Source organism: Miniopterus schreibersii (genome assembly GCF_964146895.1).
Source record: "Miniopterus schreibersii genome assembly, chromosome: 5".
NCBI classification, from domain to species: Eukaryota; Metazoa; Chordata; class Mammalia; order Chiroptera; family Miniopteridae; genus Miniopterus; species Miniopterus schreibersii.
Genome location: NC_138106.1, coordinates 70804256 through 70825519, shown reverse-complemented (window position 1 = coordinate 70825519; position 21264 = coordinate 70804256). Strand labels below are relative to the sequence as shown.

Here is a 21264-nt window from a genome sequence, read left to right as displayed (position 1 = left end):
CCTTCCCAGCATGTCCATTTGTTCACCAGCCCAAAAGCTCTACCAGTCTCTTTGTTCAAGAGTTTTAATCACCCAATATTCACCCACTCCCCTCTCCTCAGGGGTGCCACTGAAAGTTCCCACCCTCTAATCAAGTATATGGTCTTCTGGTAACCAGTCCCATCCTGACACTGTCTAAGGGCCCCCCTTCCTGAGTCAAAAGACATTTCTGTCACTCAGGAAGTTCCAAGGGTTTTTAGGAGCTCTGTTCCAGGAACTCAGGACAGAGATCAAATATATATATTTTCATTATACACCCTAGTAATGAAAAAGTGTATATTGGTAGAATTCTAGATCTGAGCAATCAAGGCTTCAGTGGTTGCTTTGCACCCTTGTCAATGATCTGGCCACAATTTAACTTATTAAACTTTTTAACATATGGTGGCTTCTTTTACAGCTTAGTACTCTTGTAACTTTAGAAGACCATCATCACTATCTCAATACTTCATCTTATACAAAAAACTAGGGAGTTTTTAGTACACAAAGGGGTTTATACTTCAAAAGTTCATTTGTGATTTCACAGTTTTAAATTTTGAGCATATTTTTTTTATTGAAACAGTAGGGTAAATGGTAAATGTTTTCAAAGCAATCCATTGGCTTTGGCAAGATAGGGAACTAACTCCAAAAGGAAAAAAACTTGTGCCTGAGTATTGAGGGTGAAAAGGCTTATAATTTTTTTTGAAAGATTAAGAAATGAGAGCTTTCTTTGCTATTTTGTTTGGTGTCTATATATGTCAGAGGGAAGACATTGTGTGTTGTGGATTGAATTGTGTATCCAAAAAATTCATATGTTGGAGCACTAACCCCTTTGTAACTACATTTGTAGATAGATAAGGTCTTTTTAAAGATGTAATTGAGATTAAATGAGATCAGGAAGCTGAGCCCTAATCCAATAGAACTGGTGTCCTTATAAGAAGAGACACTAGAAATGGGCATGTGCAGAGATAAGGCCACGTGAGGACACAAAAGTAGGCTATCCACAAGCCAAAGAGAGGCTCAGGAGAAATCATGCCTGCCAACATCTTAATCTTGGCCTTCCAGTCTCTAGGACCAACAAAATTAATTTCTGTTGTTTAAGTCACCCAATCTGTGGTGTTTTTAATGGCAGCACTAGCAAACTAATAAGTCATGTTATTTTAGAATAGGATTTCAGCCAGTGCTCCATGGAACATTAGTATCTAGGAAATGTTAATAGAGATTTCTTGAAAGAGATTCTTGGCTTAATAATTTGGGAAATGATCTATAATATATTCTCCCTTAAGAATGTACAATGCATATTCATATGTTAAACATACTTAGAAACCTTGAAGTAAAGAAATCTGTTTAATTTTTTTTCAACATCAACATTTCTCAAATATATTTTGTCTACAGAACATGTCTCTTTTTGTTACGTGAACTATGCATTTTCCTTCTGGAAAAAAGTGGCTGGGGGAGAGTCATACGCTTCTTCATCTCCCTCTCTCTTCATCTCCACTAAAGATATGGTACAGTTTTATATTTCTAAATATAGGGGACATATAAAATGTGTTCTTAGTAAATCCTGAGCATGACATATTCACCAGTATAACTTAGCTGAAAAACAGAGTAAGCAAAGAAGGGGGAGTAGATGTCCTATATGCCGACATATAGGATATGGGAGTTCTGGCATCTTATTTTAACTTGTATTCAGAAAGTCATTGTAATTGATTAGTTAAATTTTATATAATGACTTGAATGTTTTCATTCAGTTTGAAATACTGAATGTTTTTATTGATATGGATCTATATTTATAAGGATTATGTCTCTGATAACTTTATTTCTTGTTTGCCCAGAAAGCTTCACAGCAGCATAATACAGTAGTTAAAATCCGAGGGCATGGAATCAGACCACCAGTATATGAATCCTAGCACTTTTCTCCTTGGGCAGATTAAGCTCCCCAAATGCCAGTTTCTTGCTCTGAAACAAGTGCGATAACAGTACCTACCTACCTTTTGAGGTTGTTGTGAAGCCCCTAATATAGTGCCTATTACTCAATATACTTAGTTATTTTTATTCTGAGAAAAGTTACACTATACACAGAAATGTGTAGAACATAACTTGTGATGCTCCATCATTAAAAAGGATAATGGTAGCTGGCTTTGTTATTTTAGTGGAGGTGAAATTCACATAACAGTAACCATTTTAAAGTGAACAGGTCAGTGGCACTTGGTACATTCGCAGTGGTGTGTAGCCATTACCTCTGGTTCCAAAACATTTTCATCACCTTAGAATGAAGCCCTTCACCCACTAAGCAGTGACCCACCGTTCCCCCTCTTCCCACTGGCAACTACCAGCCAATCATCTGTCTTCATGGATTTATCTAATCTGGATATTTCATATGGGTATAATCCTAAAATGTGACCGTTTGTATCTGGCTTCTATGTAGCATAACATTTTTGAGGTTTATCATGTTGCAGTAGTATCAGTACTTGGTTCTTTTTATAACTAAATAATATCCATTATACGTGTATGTCAGAATTCCTTTCTTCTTTCGTCTGTTCATGGACATTGGAGTTGCTTCCACCTTTTGGCTGTTGTGAATAGTGCTTCTATGAATGTTCGTGTAGAAGTATTTAAGTACCTGTTTTAGTTCTTTTGGGTAAGTACCTAGGAGTGGAATTGTTGGATCATATGCTAATTTTTAACTTTTTGAGGAACCACCAAACTGTTATCCACAGGGGCCTGAAATAACTTGCATTCCTATGAGCATGGTACAGGGGTTCGATCTCTGTGTCCTCATCAGTGCTCCTTATTTCCCCTTTTTGTTTTTGATTATAGCCATTCTGGTGGATGTGAACTGATATCCCATTTTCCTGGGGTATTTATTGCCATTTGTGAATTTTTGGAGAAATGTCTATTTAAATCACTCACCTAGTTTTTAATGGGGTTGTTTGTCTTGTTTTTTAGTTGTAAGAGTTCCTTATAAATTCTGGAAAGTAGATTCTTACCACATATATAATATGCATATATTTTGTTCCATTCTGTAGGTTGTTATCACTTATGTTCTTTGATGCAGTTTTTAATTCTCTTGAAGTTCCGTTTATATTTTCTTTTGTCTCTTGGGCTTTTAGTGTCGTTTTGAAGAGCCCATTGCCAATTCCAGGTCGCGCAGATTTGCTCCTGTGATTCTTTTAATTAGTTTTATGATTTTAGCTCTTATATTTGGGATGTTAACCTTTTTTGAGTTAATTTCTATATATGGTGTGTTGCAGGGGTCCAGTTTCATTCTTTTTCATCCAGTTGCCCCCACACCGTTTGATAAGACTACTCTTTAATTTTTTAGTAAATAGATAGATTAAAAAAAAAACACTCTAGTGAAGCGATTAAGATTCTGGAGACAGAACACTTTGGTCCAAATCTGGCATTACTGCTTACTCCCCTGGGACCTTGGGCAAGTCATTTCAACTTCCTAATACTCAATTTTGTTGTATATAAAATAATAGAAAAGTCAACTCCTTAGCATTATTATGAGCATTATGTTGCATAATATTTGTAAAACACTTAAAAGATTCCGGACAGTGACAGATCAGTTTTGGTAAGAATTACCATCCATATCTGTGATCCTTTGAAGAAATCACTGTTAGTAAAAGCTAACCCTAATTATCATCCATCAGTCTAGACTAATACTTTAATTCTTCAGAGGGTGAGACTGATGGACCCAGATGAACTGAGATAAATTAGACATTGAGAGGACACTTATGGTATTTCAGGGCATCATGTATGTTATTTACTCTTAACAACAATCCCTATTTTATAAGAAACCTGAAATTTAGAGTGTTAACTAACTTTTCTAACATATAATGAATAAGTGGCAGAGGTGGCATTCATTGGAAGGTCTGGTGCTTCGCCCTGTTATGATAATTTAGTGTAGAAAAAAGATTTAATAAACACATGACCTTAATTATTTCTGGAATTTCATATAATACTGGAGTAAGGAAAGATGAAAAGTATGTATGTGTGTGACATATATATGTGCCATATAAAACATGGATACTAGTCAGTTCTCTAAGGGAATATTTTATTGTGACTTATATGTTCTTTTAGCTGACTAGATTACATTGCACTCACTTTTGTAATATAATTCAAGTTTAAATATTTGTCTGAGTTTTCAGTATATTGAATTGAAAGAAAAAATTTTAACATCCAATAAATCAAGGTTTGTTTTTTACTGAGATCTCTGAGTCCAGTATTTTAAATGGTATTAAAGAAAATTTTACAACCTGTACATTTAGGTTTGTTTTTTCCTTCTCTCAGATGTAATAAAGGAACAGAATCGAGAGTTGCGAGGTACACAAAGGGCTATAAGCAGAGATCGAGCAGCTTTAGAGAAACAAGAAAAACAGCTGGTAAGTAGAACATTAAATTTCAGTTTAACTTTTCAAACAAATTTGGAAATTAGTGTTGGAATAATTAGCTAACTAGGAAAAAGACAGATGGCAGGTGGTAAGTGATTTGCTTTACTAAGAAATGGCACTTAACGCCTTCCTGCAGTTTCTGCTTACCTTTGCTTATCGTGTCATTCTGCTGACTTTTATCAGGATTCTATGTATTCTGCTGATTATAACATCAAATTATTTTTCAGTGTGTAAAAGTCATAAATGCCTAGGAAGAAATATTGCTTAAAACAGAGCCAAATTATTCTTCACTAATAACAAAGATAATGTAGTCCTTGAAAACAAGAGAGGGTTAAAAGAAAATAATTATGTTTGCTCATAGGTGTCTTACTTGATATTTTAGCTGTCATTGTGTCTGTGATAATAAATGTACTTTAAAAAATTGGCTATCTTTAAATATTTTGTTATGTTTTAAAATATGTGTTGCTTAAGGTATTTTAATAAACAGCATAATTGAGGTATAGCTGACATGCAATAGTCTGTACATAAAGCATACAATTTGATACATTTTGACATATGTATTAACTAGTGAAACCATATTGCAATCAAGGTAATGAACATATCCTTGATCCCTAAAAGTTTCCTTTTTCCCTTTGTAACCCCTCCCTGTCTTCCTCCTCCTCAGTCAGGCAAACACTGATCTCTCACTGCAGATTAGTTTACATTTTCTAGAGTTTTATATAAATGGAGTCATAGAATATGAACTCTTTTCATATGGCTTATTTCATTCATAACTATTTTGAGATTAATCAGTGTTGTTACATGTATCAGGATTAATTCCTTTTTACTGATGAATGTTAGGCTTTTGTGTGAATGTTCCACAATTTGTTTATCCATTTACCAGCCAATGGACATTTGGGTTATTTGAAATTTTGCCTTTTTTGAATAAAGTTGCTATAAACATCCAATTGAAGGCTTTGTGTGAACATGTGTTTTCATTTCTCTTGGGTATATTCCTAGGAGTGGGATTGCTGGGTCATAGATTAAATGTATGTTTAACTGTATAAGAATGCTCAACAGTTCTGCAAAATGGCTGTAATGTTCTATTCCCACCAGCTTTATATGCAGGTAAAGTTGTTTCACATCCTGGCCAAAAGTTGAAGTTAACAGTCTCTTTTCCTTTTAGTCATTCTAGTGGTGTATAGCAGATAGTCATTTTAAATTGTATTTTCCTAATTGCTAGTGATGTTCAGCATCTTTTCATGTGCCTGTCTGCCTTTTACATATACCGGCTTTGCCAAAGGGTCTACTGAAAGATTTTAACCATTTTTTTTTCAAGTTGTTTTCTAATTATTTAGTTGTAAGAATTTTTTATATATCCTGGATACAAGTACTTTAGTAAATATATGTTTTGAAAGTATTCTCCCCAATTCTTGGCATTGTCTTTATTTTTCCTAATAGTGTCTTTTGAGGAGCAGAGATTTTTATTTTTATCAAGTACAATTTATTATTTTTTTATGATTAGGACTTTTAGTTTCCTAAGAAATCTTTGCCTAAATCAAAGTCACTAATATTTCCTCTTATGTTTTCCCCTGGAAATATTTTAGTTTTAGTTCTTACATTTAGAACTGTGAACCATACTGAATTAAATCACTATATTGTCAGGTGAGGGTAGAGGTTCACTTTTGCATATGGAAATTCAGTTGTTCCAACACCATTTGTTGATGACATCTTTCCCTGTTCAAATACCTTATCATCTTTGTAGAAAAGCAGTTGTCCAAATACATGTAGGCCTCATTCTGGACTCTATGCTGTTCATTGATGTATACGACTATTGTTAAGCCAATACCACACTTTTTATTAGTATAGCTTTATAGTAAGTTTTAAAATTACATTTAAAGTTATATATAGTGTTAACCCTTCAACTTTGTACTTCTATTTTCAAAATTGTTTTGGCTATATTAGGTGCTTTGCATTTCCAAATGAACTTTCAAATAAAATAGACAGTTTCTACAAAAAAGATCAGATTTTTATTAGAATTACATTGACTGTAAACTAATTTGGGAAGACTGAACATCTTAACAATATTGAGCCTTACAATCCATGAATATGCTGTACCTTCCATTTATTTAGATCTCTCAATTTTTTCAGCAGTGTTTTTACTTGTAATTATACAGGCTCTACACTTCTCTTATCAGGTTTATCTCTAACTATTTTATATTTTTGATGTTAGGTATTTTGAAAACATTCAATTTCTGATTTTTTGTTGCTGGTCTATAGAAAGAAATACATTATTATTATTATTAGTAGTAGTAGTAGTAGTATATTGATCTGGAATCCTGTACCCTTCCTAAACTCACTTATTGTAGTAGCCTTTTTGTGGATTCTATTAGGTTTCTACATAGACAATCATGATCATGTCATCTGCTTGTCATCTATGAATAAATTAAACTTTTCACATTCCTTTCCCGTTTTGATGCCTTTTTGATATATACGTTATTACACTGGCTAAAACTTTCAGTGTTACGTAGAATTGGTATCCTCCTATTTTTACTTATCTTAGGGGGAAACATTCAGTCTTTCACCATAAAGAATGATATTAAATTTGTAGGATTTTTGTAGGTGCCCTTTCTCGGGTTGAGGAAGTTCCTTTTAATATAGTTTGTTGAGACTTTTTATCAGGAATGAACTTCTCAAATGCTTTTTTTATTTTTTGCATCTATTGAGGTAATTATCAAGTAGTTTTTCTTTAATGTGTTAATGCAGTGAATTACTTTGATTGATTTTCCTAAGTTGACTTAAACTTTTGCTCCTGAGATAAATGTCATTGGTGTTGATGTATTTTTTTGAAATACTTTTCTTTCAAGTTGCTGAGAGTTTGTCGAGAATACTTGCATCTGTGTTCATGAACCGTATTCATCTGTGGCTGTCTTTTTGTGTAGTGTCTTTATTTAGTTTTGACAATGCTGATCTGAAAACACGAATTCGCAAGTGTCCCTTACTCTTTCCTTTACTAGAAGGGTTTGTGTATTCTTTAAATGTTTGGTAGCTTTCAGCAGTAAAGCCAGTGGGAGTGAAGTTTTCTTCGTGGACAGGTTTTTAAACTACAAGTTCATTTTTTTTTAAAAAATGGATATAGATCAGACTTTCTGTCTTTTTTACTGAGTTTTGGTAGTTTGTGTCTGTCAAGTAATTTGTCCATTTTCACTAAACTTTACTGTCCTTTAACATCACTAGGATATAAAGTGATGCCCCCCTTTGTATTCCCCATATTTGTAACTTGTGTGTTCTCTCTGTCTCGGTTGTTTTCTCTTATCTGTCTGGCTAATGGTACATCAATTTGATCCATTTTTTGTAAAAAAAAAGACAAAACAAAAAAAAACCCTGTTTTGAATTTCATTAATTTATCTGCACTTTCTTCCTTTCTAGTTTATGGATTTCTTCTAGTTTATGGTTTATATTATTTCTTTTGTTTTCTTTGTGCCATAAATACTTCCACTTCTCTTTTACTTTTCTTTTGAGGCTTTTGACATTTTAAAATAATACCACCTTTTTTTGCCTTTATTATTTTGGGTAATTTATTTTTATACCTCTTTTTTATTTTTCAGTTACAGTTGACACTCAATATATTAGTTTCACATGTACAGCATAGTGTTTAGACATTTATATAACTTACAAAATGATAATTCTAGCACCCACCTGGTATTGTCATACCTAGTTATTACAATATTATTGACTATATTCCCTATGCTGTACTTTCCATCTCTGTGACTATTTTGTAACTACCAATTTGTACTTCTTAATTCCTTTACCTTTTTAAATATACTCTTTAATTCTATAAATTTCTCCCTAAGAACTGTTTTAACTGCAGCCCACACATTTTGATATGTAGTGTTTTCATTAAGTTCAAAATATTTCATTTCACTTGTGATTTTTTTTTTCTTTAACCTATGTCTTGATCATTTGTGATTTTTCTTTCATATTTTTCTTACTGATTTTTAGTTTAATTTTATTGTGGTTAGAGAACATACTTTATATCATTTCAACCCTGTTAAATTTATTGAGCCTTGTTCTCTCATGCAGAATATGGTATATTTTGTTGACTTCTTTTTCATTGTATGCTTGTAAATGAGGACTCTGCTGTTGTTGATGGAGTTTCCTTTAAATGTTGGCTAGGTCGAGTTGGTAATAGTATTTTTTGTAAATCTTCTGCATCAGATTTTCTGTCCATTTTAACAGTTACAGCAATACTTGAGAGGAGTTTTTGATATTCCTCATGCTAATTGTATATTTGTCTGCTTCTTTCAGTTCAGTCATTTGTGCTTCTATTTTTAAGCACTGTTCTTAGGCGCATAGACATTTAGGGTTGTTTTGCATCTTTATGTATTGATTATCTTTATGAAATGCCCCTTTTTATTTCCGGTAACATCCTTGTTCTCAAGTTTTGTTTTCTTTTTTTGTTTTTTATGTGATGTTAATGTAGCCACTCTGGATTTCCAGATTTTAATAAGTATTTATATAGAATACATTTTTCTTTTTTTCTTTTTTTTTTTTAATATATCTATTTATTTCAGAGAGAGGAAGGGAGAGAGAGAGAGAGAAACATCAGTGATGAGAGAGTCATTGATCGGCTGCCTCCTGCACGCCCCTGACTGGGATCGAGCCCACAACCAGGGCATGTGCCCTGACTGGGACTCGAACCTCGATCTCCTGCATCCTAGGTCAATGCTCAACTGCTGAGCCACGCCAGGCCGGGCTATTTTTCTATTCTTTACTTAGCATTTTTTTAACTGAAGTTGGTTTCTTGATATAGTATATGTTTGGGTTCTTATCTAATCTGATAACCTGCCTTTTATTGAGATATTAGGTGGACCTTTTGACTTAATATTTTTATAATATTAGCTTTAAATCTATCTCTGTGCTCTTTTTGCTATGTCCCACCAACTCTCTTGTGTTTTTTTTTGTTATTTTCTATCTACTTTTGGGTTGAGTTTTTTAGTTTTCTTCTGGGCTTATATGAGTACTATTTTGTAGACCAGCTTTGTGTTTGTAGATGAAGGTACTAGTTCTCTCTTTCTTATGGAAACGTGGAATAAATTGCCCTCTCAAATTACTCTTTTCTCTCTGTGACTTTATGACAGCCCCTGCCCACTTCAGGGTCAGGAAGAAAAGGGTATTATACAGGGGTGGGCAAAAGTAGGTGTTTCAATTGTGAGTATGTGAAACAGTTTATTCTCGTATTATTTATTAATTACTGTATTTCCTGTGTGAACAACGTAAACCTACCTTTGCCCACCCTGTATATATTTGACCTATTCTTTTGGAATAAATTTTGAGGCCTATCCCTCAGTGATTTTATTCCCCTCTTTTTATTTCCTCTCAGGAATTAGAAATTAAGAAAATGGCCAAAATTGGTAATAAAGAAGCTTGCAGAGTTTTAGCCAAACAGCTTGTACAACTACGGAAACAGAAAACAAGAACTTTTGCTGTAAGTTCAAAAGTGACTTCTATGTCCACGCAAACAAAAGTGATGAATTCCCAGATGAAGATGGCCGGTGCAATGTCTACTACAGCAAAGGTCAGTAGAAGCCTTTGTGTCCATAGACTTAGAGTTTAATCTGAGATATTTAAACACCAAGTTTCAAATCAGATTCTAAAGCACTTCCTGTTCTATATGGAGTATCGAATCTGTGTAATTTTTATCAAAATGAATTATAATATTAGATAATCCAGAGAACTATTTCTAGGTTCTTTATTGATTGGTTTTAATATAAAATTTCTTGTTGTAGGACATTTCCATTGTTCCAAGGCTACATGTAGCTTCTAAATTTTTTAAATTGATTTAAAACAGTGTTTGCTTTTATCTCGTAAACTGTCCAAGATTTGTGGGCTTCTTATTTCATTAAGCTATAAGTTTTGAGTGCTTTAGAGTAGTAATTTCCTCTTGATTCATTTTTATGTATGTGTCAGAAGGACACATGAATACTGTTAGAGGGTTTATCAGATAATTTCAATAGGAACTTAAATTTAACTTACAGTCTTTATATTAAAAATGTTTTTGCTATAGACCTTAAAGAACTCTGAGCCTTTTGATTTTTTAATAAATAATGAGCTCCTTGATGCATATGAAGTACTGTGAGAAACCAGAAGCTTAAGGCAAAGACTCTACCCTCACAGATTTTACAGTTCAGTTGAGGGCTGGTGTTAAGATATGTCTGAAATGGAAACTATCTGCTATTCATCAGGCTGTGCTGAGCTTCAGTGAACTGCACAGATCTTTGAATAGAATGATCTGAAAGACTTTGCAGAAAACCTAGGTCTTAAAAATATCACTAGGTGTTTAATATAGGAAAGGAGGAATATCAATATGAAGAGCAAAGGAGGAAGAGCCATGGAGGAGGAGTATGAGGTTCATATGTGGAAAATAGTACATGCACTTGATTCTCATTATTTGCAATACTTACTGTTCTACAAAGTTGGGAACATGAATTAGCGAATATCAAACCATTGCTCCAAAGGGAAATATAGGGTTAAGTTCCTGTGAGCTTTTGGTTACATTTTTGTCAACTAGCATATACCTAAATTTGTTTTGTTTGTGTTTCCATTGAAAGAAACCATATTTAATTGTTGATTCATTAACTCATGGCAACAGCACTATAACTCATGCATGAACAAAGTTGATCTAACAAAGTGTATTTTCTCCATAAGCACATGACAGCCTTGTTGCACTTAGGACACTAAATGACACTTTAGTTCCATGCTTGGGGACTATTTTAAACAGCAAAATCACCAATAAAGGCACAAGAATGTGGCAATAAATAAACAGCAAAAAGGACACTTGTTTATAGTATGAGAGCTGAAACAAGAAGGCAGTGTTGCCTTTTTTGACCTCAGCTGAAAATGTGCCTTTTGGGCGACTAAATTTTTTGGTGTTCTGTGCATGTCCACGAATGAGCACAAAAGCACTGCAAGTTTGATTTGAGGTTACAAATAAACTTTAGTGAGGAGGCACATTCAAAAATACGGAATCCAAAAATAATGAGGATCAACCTCATTATTGTAATTGTTTTGCAATTTTCTGTAAGCGGTAGGTTAGGAAAAGATACCTAATGTGGTTATGCCATATACAGATGTCTGAATTGGAATTTTCACTTAAATTTCTTAGAAATGTGTTAATTCAGCCTATATTTGTTTAGATCCTAAAGGCAAGAACTATATATAACAAGCGGTAGGGATGAAGTAGAGAGCAGAACCAGGCAGGGGCTTCCCCTGTGCTACGTTAGAGTCTTTTTAAGAAGCAGCCCACTTAAGAAGCAATTTATTTAGTGCACTGATTAGGATCCTAAGTTCTGGAGCCATATTACCTGGGTTCAGATCTCACTTCCACTTAGTAGCTATGTAACCAGGTCAAGTTATTTCACCTTTCTGTGCCTTCATTCTCCATTTGTAATATAGGGAAAATGGTGCTACCTGGCACATAAAGATTTGTCAGCTTCAAATGTTATTTAACTTTAAATATTATTATATATAAAGTGCTTAGTGTCTGTGTGTCTGACACACAGTAAGGTTATATAGGCATTAACTACTCTATTATTATTATTGTTATAGTATTTACAACAATAATGTAAGTTGGAATTAAAGTATTATAATTTACACCAATAAGTATAAAATTTTATATATACCTAGTAGGATGTAATTAGGGGTATGTATTAAGTGTTGATAGTAAAAGCAAATGGAGAAGAGCACTCCAGGTGAGAGGAGCATATGCAAAGGTCCTGTGACAGGAGAGAGCATGGCACATTCAAGGAAATGAAAAAGCGGTGTGACTGAGGGCAGTGGTGCAAAATGAGACTGGCTTAATAAGTAGAGTTTAATTGATATTTGCTCTCACAGGCCAATTATGGAATTTGGCTTTTAATAGTAAAAGCAATGGGAAGCCATTGCAGAGTTAGTTATGTGTGGGCTGGCTGGGGATAGGGGTATGTAGTATCCTAAGATTACTTTAACTGCAGCATTGCATACAACTTGTCAGAGAAAAGAATGTGTGCTTCATATCTTGGAAACTGATAATGTTTTCTGTTGTATAGTGTCTTTGAATACTGAACTTAATATATAACATATATATATTATATATTTTTTATATATATAAAATATTTTGTCTGTATTAAATGGCATTAATCTCTTTTAATGAAGTAAGTTGTGAACATAAAATGTAAAAGAATTCTTTTCACATATTTTTGCAAAACTCAATGTTTTATTTCTTTAAACCGTGAAACCATTTAAAATGTGTTAAAAGATTTAAGTATATATGCTAGTGTATCCTTTTTACTTTAAATATTAATGATTTGTAAAAAATTAATTTAAAATTATTTTAAAATTTGGACATTACCTACTTACCGCATAGTAGGCAAATGTAGTTTTCCCATCTGAATAGCAATGTATTTTTTATTGACAGTGGTTTTTTATTACATAATTTTTTGCCTGCTGTTCATATGCGTTTTTTTCCACGCCAGTCATTATATAGATGTTAAGCAGATGGTTTCCAAATGAGTATTTTATTTTTTTCTAAAATACTTAACATTTTTATATTTGATTATGCCAGAATGTATATCTTTTCAAAGCCTGTGTCTACTTGATGTGTTCTCTTAGGACTTATCCACAGTAAAATTTTCATAATTATGTAGCTGATTTGGATTTTTTCATATTTTGAAGACAATGCAGGCAGTTAACAAGAAGGTGGATCCACAAAAGACATTACAGACAATGCAGAATTTCCAGAAGGAAAACATGAAAATGGAAATGACTGAAGAAATGAGTAAGTTTAATAGTTAGGAATGAAATTTACAGTTTTCTAATGCTTGAATGAGCTAAGTCTGTTTACTAGCAACCTCATGTTCTCATCAATGAAAGCACAAATACTGAAAAAAGAAATGGTACAGTACCCTTCTAAATAGGCGTCCATATGGTAACTATTGTATTTTTTTAAATTTACCTTTACTGTTGAAAGTATTACAGATGTCCCCTCCATTGTCTATTGTATTTTTAAATTGGCAATATATAATGGCTCAAAACTCTATTAATGTTTAACTGAAGGAAAAATATAAAATAAGGTATGCCATATTTCTATGCCATTCCAGCCCCAGCTGTTTTACTTTATTGATTTTTGGACCAAAACCAACTTGTGGATAAAATAATTGGTTCTGGTCTACTTGGATAGTGTCAGATTTGCATTGATTCTTTCATGCTACAGGTATTGGAGGTAGAGATAATGGAGCTCTTTCATTCCTTTTTCCCCCTCCCAAAGTTATTTAATATTTAGTTTTTTCTTTCTGACTATAAACCAGTTGCATGTTGTGGTGGAAATATGAAGACTACAAGGAAATGAAGCGTATTAAAAAAACTATCTTCACACCACTCAGATATAGTTACTGTTAATGTTGTATGTTTCTTTCCTATACTTTTCCATATCTTATGATCATATGTCATGTGCAATTTTGAACCTTATCCAGCTTTTCAAAAACATAGTATATAATAGAAGCATGTGCTCCTGTCATTAAATCTTCTCTGAAGTCTTTTGAAAAAAATGGCTTTAATGTTGCATAACATCAATATTAAGTAACTTCAACTCTAATTTATTGAATCATTCTTACAGTGGTCAATGAAATTGCTTTAAAATGTTTAATCTATTTGATAATGCTTTCATAAATGTTTCTATTTTTGTCTAAATTTCTTAAGTCTCCTAGAGTATTAACTTTTATAAGGCTTTTGGTTCATACTACCAAATTCTTCTCAGAAAGACTGTCCCAGTCTCTATTTCTCCAGTAATGAATGAGCATCGTGGTCAACACTGAATTATTACTTACATGATATGTCAAAACTGGCATCATTACTTTGCAAAGATGTTTTCTAATTGTTTTACAACTAAGTAGGGATATGCCAGTTTAGCTTTGCTAGTATTTTAGTTTTACTGCATTTTGTGCATAAATAGTATCTAAATAAATTACCAAGGTTGCTAAACTCACCATTGCTCTAATTATCTATTTCAGATTACCTATTTTGCTTTTAGGATTTAATGATACTGTGCGTGTATTTTTGATAGTTCAAAAATTCTTCAGTTTTTACTTTGAATCTTTACTTTGAAAACTATGATTATTTGAAACATCATTAGTGAATTTTTAATGACTGTAAGAATTGTCATTTATATAATGATCACAGTACCCAATATGTTTATTTGGTTTCCAGTGATGGCACAGGTGTGAGCAGATCTTATCAGAGGAATTAACTTTTCCATTAAGCTCTAGTGAAGAGAATTAATAAGCTCATACTTAAAACTCTTATTCAACACAGTTCTTATTTGTATATTAGTACTTGCAAGTGAGTGTGAAATGATAGTAGTTACTGGTGGTTATTTGTTTTTTCTATAACCTAATAAAGTATATTAACATTAGTATTTTCATCCAAAGATAAATTTAAGTTTAAATGGAGATCTTTTTTAAATGAGAGTTTATATTATGCACTGTTGCTCTAAAGCTAGTTCACATTCAAGTTTTGGAAAAAAGATCTTTGAAAAATCTTTACTATGTCCTTGATTAATTTTTTTACACTTTTTCTGAAAGCATTCTTCTCTGTTAATCCCTGGTTACAACTCGCTAATCTTTCTCATCTGTCACCCTCTTTCATTTTTCCTGCTGCTACTTCTTCATTGAAGCCCTTATAAACTCTCACCTGGACTCCCCCACTCCCTTATTACTTCACTACCATTTGAGTATCGCAACTGCGAATTTATTTTTATAGAAGCTAGAGGTGAACTTAGTGTGCTGATCAGATTCCTTCAGTGGTTTTTTGCTGATTACAAAATAAAATCCCCATGTCATAAATCATAAACAGTTTTCAGGTCAAGCCCCTTTATTTTGCCAGGGAGAATACTGACATCCAGATAGGTAAAGTGACTTTCCTCTAAAGTTGCATAGGTATGAAATGAAAGAACTGAGTTTAGCATTCAGTTTACTTCTTCAGAGGTGTTATTCAATTTCTTTTGGCCTCAAGCTCTTTAGCCTTTTCCAAATTTACTTTATACTATTGAGCTAACACAAAAAATTCTCAAGTCATGCTTATACAAATCGGAGGTCTTAAAGAATATCAGTATTTATTACTAATGTCAAGTATACAAGCAATTAAAATGGACATGCAAAACAAGAAAAGGGCTGGGACATCCCAAATAACTCCTGAGATCTTTTCTTATCGGACACAAACTCTGACCCAGAATGATAGGTGGTGCGTGTAATGAGGTGTACGTATCTCATGTTGAAAGGAGCATTTAAATTATGAAACATCTTAAATTTATACCTCAGATGGTCACCTACCTTATGTGACATTTTCAGAGTGTCATGGCTCATAAGCCCATAGATTGTAGGTTTGTTTACTAGCACCGTCCTAAACCAAGGGCATCCTGCTAAGAGCATTCCACAGACAAGGTCTCTCTTGCTAGCAGATGTAGGTCTGTTTAGCAGGAGCACAATTGACAGCATGTTTACAAGGAGATCAGACTAGGTTACCTGTCTCCTTTCCTTTGGAGACATCCCCCAATAATCAGGAGAGTGATCGTGGGCCAGCTGCTTAATTATTTCCCTCACAACTGTTTTCTGTTCATGCACCTTAAATAATAACCAAACGAAAGAACTTGCTCTTCCCTGTGTATCCCAATTGCCTTCCAGCATGTCTTTGTTCATTGTGTTCCCTCTGTCTCTGTTGGGTCAAATCCCATGTATCCTTCAAAGACCACCTCACATGTTACTTCCTCCTAGTTGGACATAATCTCTTTCCTTTTTATAATTATTTATTTCTCTATCACAATCTATTATTTTTCTTTCTTTTTTACTTAAGTCTAAACTACCTGAGATCTTCATTTTTTTCCATCTATCAGTTGTACTTGCAACATGTGCCAGGCACTTAGTTTTGAAGATAAATGAGACATTCCCAGACCTTCAGAAATTTCTTCCCCAGAACTCCTAATATGATGCCTTTTATACAGAAGACTTTCCATAAGTATTTTGGGAAGGGACAGGAGGAAGTGGGGAGAGGGTATAGCAACAATAATCGTTGCAGGGTTAAATTGGACAAGTTTAATAAAATACTGTATCTTAAACTTTGTTAGACTATCCTACATACATCTTGAATGAAAAGTTAAGAAAGGTGAAAATATAATTTAGGTATAAAAAGAGTAAATTGTCTCCCAAATATTTACAGGATATTGTTCCATGGTCAGGTGTGACCAGTACCAGCTAAACAGATTCATGTTTAAAAACTTCATTCTTCTACCTGTGAATATCATATCGTTCTTTATTAAAGATGAAATTTAAATTTAAAAAAATCAGAGTAGACTTGTTTTATTATAGGATAATTTTTGTTGAAATCAGCATTTTCCAGATTTAGTGCCTCAAAAAAACAATGTGTGTGTGTATCTGAGTGCCTTTTAAAAATATAAATCTAGCCTAAAATCTGTTTGAAAGTAACTGCTTTTTTCTCCCCATCCTTCAAGTCAACGACACACTTGATGACATCTTTGATGGCTCTGATGATGAAGAGGAGAGCCAGGATATTGTGGATCAAGTTCTTGATGAAATTGGAATTGAAATCTCTGGAAAGGTATGACTGTCTTCTTTTCTCACTGGGAAATACAGGAGTGGGCGAAAGTAGGCTTACAGTTGTGAGTACATGAAACACAGTTTATTTAGTATTTTTTATTAATTATTATATCATTTGTTTGTATTACAACTGTAAACCTTTTGTCAGCCAGCTTTTGTCACTTGTTTTACGTTGTCCTTTACTCTTAAATGCATGCTTTTCTATTTGTTTGAAAAGTAAATTAAACGTCTTTGCAGCACATTCTTTATGTTTTGGTCCAGGTGCTTGATGGTGCACATTTTTCTCTCTTTACTCTCTTCATTGTAGATGGCCAAAGCTCCGTCAGCTGCCCGCAGCTTACCATCTGCCTCTACTTCAAAGGCTACAATCTCCGACGAAGAGATCGAGCGACAGCTCAAAGCTTTAGGAGTAGACTAGCCAAAAGCTATAATATTTTGCTTATTTATAATTATTTAGTTATAATTATAAACCAGGCATATTGCCAATTCCTTTTATGAAACACATTTATTTTGCAAAAATGAAGACCATGAGTGAACAGTTGTTTCCTAAGCCATGGCTATTTTGAGTCCTTTGCCAAAGAATGACAGCGATGCAACATGGGAACAGTTTGGATTTTAACTGGAACTGTTTAGGAGTGATGATGTGTAAAAAGCTCACGACTTTCCTGCATGGCATAGAGGAATGAATTCATTACCTAGTGTAGTTTATGTCTAACTCTTTTCACACTGAATAAAAAAATCTTGTTAAATGCCACTAGGCACCAACCTAAAGAGTCTTGTAAAAATATTAAAAGTATATTATTCTGTATCTGTTGCTTGTCCTTTGTTAGCAATATGTGTTATGACCATAGGTGAGTTAGCTGCCAAATTATTTTTAAATGGTCTGTAAAGAAGAGTGCTGTTTAAACATCAGTCTTAAACAAAAACTGTCATGAGCTTTCCTTTTTTTTTCTTTTTCTCCTTTGGGAAGACATTCTAGTTGATAAGTTTATTACCTTCCGAAATGCGCTTGGCACCTGCCTTAAACAGCACAAACATTGTGCACATCCTTAAATTATTTTAACTGACAGAAGAAATCAAATTTTAAACTAAAATTGAGGCTCTTATAAAAATTATCCAGGTTGTCTTTTGTAAAACTTATAAAAGTGAATTGAATATATTAGCAAAAACAGACACTGAGTTAATAACATTGTATAGTAATAAAATGATATATTTTGGTCTTTCTTCCAAGAACTGAGGAGGTTTTTTCCATGTGAATTATAATTTAATCTCTGTTTAATTTTGAACTGTATTAATATGTATATTGAGCTCTCTAAATTGAAGCCATCATTCTCAATTAAATAACACTATGACAATACTCTAGCTAAATTTTTAAAAAACATTAGCACTTTTTTCTTGGTGAATAAACTACAACTTTGTCAGAAATTACTGCCTAAATGTGTGTTAATGTCTTAGCAGTATTTTTAAAGGTAAAATTGCTTTGGTATTTAATGTATGTATAGAAAGTGAGAAGAAATGAAGAAGTAGCAGATTATAGAGAGAGAATTGAGAATTAGGTTAGTTTTGAAAAATGATGTTGTAATATAGAGGTTCTAACACATTCCACCACAAAAGCCCTGGAGGAGATTACCTGGTCAATTTGGGATGATGGACATTTTGGACTAATATTTACAATATAATGCATTTTAGAACTAGTATACATGTGGTATATGGATTGGTGGAAAGAATGAAAAGATAAACAATATAGTTTATAATCTATGATCCATCTTATGTTCAAAGATAAGGTTCCATTATTACTAGTATTAAATACAGTTACACTGAGCATTGATGGGTCAAAAGATTTTACTAGATTATGGGATGTTAACCCAGAACTGTTTTGATTCTTGGATGTACATAGTAATGCCAACTAACTTTATTTACTTTCTTGTTTACATGTGGGGGCTTTTGTTTTTAAAAATTATTTTGTTAAAAAGATCCCAATAAAGATTTATTGCTATTATGCTTTTTTAAATCTCTTTTACTCTATTTTTGGCTTCTGCTAAGTTAAAATTGTTATATATATGTGGTACTTTTTCAAAATAATGATTTTATTTTTCTAAAAAGAAAATTAGATAACTCTGCTTCTTATATTTAAACAAAAAGATGTCTTCTTAAGAATTAGTTGGTATAGGACATGTTTGTGAATGGAATAAGCCTAAGAATTAGAAATTGATCTGATAATTCCCTTCCTAGAACTTACAGGGGATAAACATTTTAGAAAATATTTTTTAAACAGGCAAGTCTTAGTGATTTCTATTATTTCAGTCAAACATGGATGCCACAGGAGACTTTGGGAATCCAAAGGAGAAAGTAGAGTCATGATTTGGCTACATTTATAAAATGCTCGATGGCAGTTTTCACAATCACTATAAATTTATAATGTTATGGTTTCCTTGGCTAAAAATAAAACTTCCTTTTGGTCCCTTAAGTTTGGAAAACAAGGATTCTCATACATTGAGTTTGATGAAAATAATTGACCTCTTTTAAAACTTTTCCTAACTTCCCATTTTTGGCAACTGTATTCAAACAAGAGGTTGCCAGTGGAAAGAGAGCAGAAGAGAGTGGCAGCTTCTATTACTGAAGAGGATGCACCCCAGTCACATCCTGTGATGTAAAACTAGTGGATGGAGATTTCAGAGTATCGAAGAAGTAGAAGGCTGTGGTGTCAATACTAGTAAAAGCTCCTAGTCTTAAGTAAACCTAAAATGTCCATGTCAGGTAATTGTGCTCTATAGACCCATGCCTGAGGGGAATACCTGGTTCTGACAATGGCCTGGTGGAAAGGGGCTCAAGATTGTGACCCTATAGATTAGAGGGGGAACCTGGCAGCCAGTGGGCTGTATTTTATTTGCATTTGAATGCCTTTAAGGGAAGCCTGCACTCTCACTCTGGCCACATGCGCATTCCTTGCTAGCCCAGAAGTCCTACTTCTAGCCTGATCCCTGTGGGCCTAATTGAAATATGTACTCCTGTTTCAGACCCTCCCAAGCCAAAACCGTGTGTATCCACGTCTGAAAAGAGACCTATGATTACTTTCTCCTTTGATGCTATTACTCTGCATGAATTGGTGTTTGCAGCTATAGAAAAACAGATCAGCTTTCCAATTTTCTCTCTGTAGAAGCTGAGTCCTATAGAGGGATTTAATCTATTCTTCTAACTTTAATTCCTTTAAGAGTCAATTGGATCGAATTTGCCTTAGAGGAAGCCTGAGGATTGTGAAGTCTGATTTCAGGTACCCTATTTTTGGAGCACCACACACACCCCCAGCCCCCACCATCTTCCCTAGAACATGAAAATACACTCCTCCCATCCCCAAACACTGAAAATATTTCTTTAGACAAATCTTTCCACCGTTAGAGATGGCAAGGTAAATTCTATGAGTTTGTCAGCCACTTCTATCAGGTAAAGTTGAATGTACCAATCAGTACAAGTGACAAATAGGTCTTTCCATTTTAATGGACTACTCGACTGAATTCCTGAAGATTTACCACAAAAGAGCTCACAAGATCATCAGATCAAAAGGCTGTATGGCTAACATCAGCTTTTGGCCTTGATTCTGAAAGAGGGAACACATAGATACTACACAGTAAATTAGATTTGTGATTTAATTACAGTTTAGGATCCTAAATAACATTAACCATCTTCTATTTTTTCAAAAGATCAATATCTATTAAAATCTCAATATAGTTAGAAAATATAGTCTCAAAACTCACTTGTACAAATGAGTTAGTAAATACCAGTGCATTTACAACTAACTTGTGACTAAATACAGAATTGCGATTTCAATATTAAGTCTTGATTTAAAATAATTCCTTTAGGGAGAAAAATTGGTTCCCAATGCTAGCTGTATGGAAACTTGAAAAGAATGACCTTATGGGTGAATGTCTAATAATATGATGTAAACATTTATATGTGACAAGCCTATGTACATGCTTGTTTTTATTATATGAAATCAGATTAAACATTCCCAGTAGGTTCATACTTAAAGTGCAAAAAAGTCATCTAGATTTATATTACATTACATTTTGCTTCTATTTGCAAGTTCCAAAGATGTGCATATATGTATTTTTCTGTGTGCATGTATATATGTACATCCCACCCTGCCTTTTGCAAACAGAAGAATCCCTTCCCCAATTAATTTGTTTTAAGCTGGTGATCTATCCAGAGAAGGAATTTAGACATCTACATAG

General features: G+C 33.5%; 1 protein-coding gene across 1 annotated transcript in view; it reads left to right on the top strand.

The window, feature by feature from the left end:
* CHMP2B (charged multivesicular body protein 2B) overlaps positions 1-19046 on the top strand; it is a 28148-nt gene extending 9102 nt beyond the window's left edge. Inside the window, exons 2-6 of the mRNA XM_081138269.1 lie at positions 4312-4403; positions 9775-9969; positions 13104-13206; positions 16930-17036; positions 17343-19046. Of these exons, the coding sequence (XP_080994395.1) occupies positions 4312-4403; positions 9775-9969; positions 13104-13206; positions 16930-17036; positions 17343-17453 (608 nt within the window). The 3' untranslated portion in view covers positions 17454-19046. The remainder of the gene's footprint in view (positions 1-4311; positions 4404-9774; positions 9970-13103; positions 13207-16929; positions 17037-17342) is intronic.
* Positions 19047-21264: the final 2218 nt, after the last annotated feature.